Source organism: Ceratotherium simum, chromosome 33 (assembly GCF_057802395.1).
Source record: "Ceratotherium simum simum isolate JZ-2026a chromosome 33, ASM5780239v1, whole genome shotgun sequence".
Taxonomy (NCBI): domain Eukaryota; kingdom Metazoa; phylum Chordata; class Mammalia; order Perissodactyla; family Rhinocerotidae; genus Ceratotherium; species Ceratotherium simum.
Window position 1 is genome coordinate 15,473,770 of NC_141932.1, and position 912 is coordinate 15,474,681.

Here is a 912-nt window from a genome sequence, read left to right on the forward strand (position 1 = left end):
TGCCCAGGACTCGGGAGCCACAAGCTGGCTGCCAGATGCTCACCTCGGCTTCACTCATGAGTCCCTGGGGATTCCCAAGAGGCCTCTCAGGGGGAGGCTACAGAAGGCTGGACGCTGTGCAGCCCTGCCGGCAGGGCCAGGGGCATCCCTGACTGAGCTGGACAAATTGGGCCCTCGAGCCTCTCTCTCACTCAGCCTTCAGGAAGGGATCGTGGCATCCTGGCTAATCTTTTGGATTCCCGAGGCAGCGCAGGTGTCCACGAGTGGGCATACTGCTGCCTCAGAGAGCTGGGCAAGATGCTGTTCGGCGTTAAGGGACATTGCGCTGTTGGAGCACGGGTGCAAGGCTCTCGAGGTGGACAGTTACAAGTCCCTGATGATCCTGGGTATCCCGGAGGACTGCAACCACGAGGAATTCAAAGAGATCATCCGCGTCCCACTAAAACCCTTGGGCAAGTTCGAAGTGGCTGGGAAGGCCTTTCTGGAAGAAGAGAGATCCAAGGCAGCCGTCATTAGGCTGGTGGAGGACATCAATTACGCCGTGATCCCCAGAGAGATCAAGGGCAAGGGCGGCACGTGGAGAGTGGTCTACATGCCCCGGAAGCAGGACATTAAGTTCCTGACCAAGCTGAACCTCTTCCTGCAGAGCGAGGGCAGGATGGTGGAGGATGTGGCCCGGGGCCTGAGGCGGGAGCTGTGCCGGACGGTGACGGGCCCCACAGAGCTGCCTGCCTCAAAGTGCTGTGTGCCCGGGCCGGGGGAGAAGCTGGGGCCTGGGGCCACCGCCGGGGGGGACGGGGTGCCACCTCTGGACCTGGCGGAGAGAGAGAGCAAGGCTGGAGATGGCAAGAAGGGCAAACAGAAGCACAGAAAAAGCGACGACGACACCACGCGCCTGACAAGAAGCCGTGA

At 61.3% G+C, this 912-nt stretch overlaps 1 protein-coding gene across 1 annotated transcript; it reads left to right on the forward strand.

Annotated features, from left to right (window-relative positions):
* The first annotated feature begins 297 nt into the window (after window positions 1-297).
* On the forward strand, window positions 298-912 carry PNMA8C (PNMA family member 8C). Its single transcript, XM_087421921.1, is given in 3 exon segments — window positions 298-315; window positions 317-872; window positions 875-912. Coding segments are annotated over 3 exon segments (612 nt in total).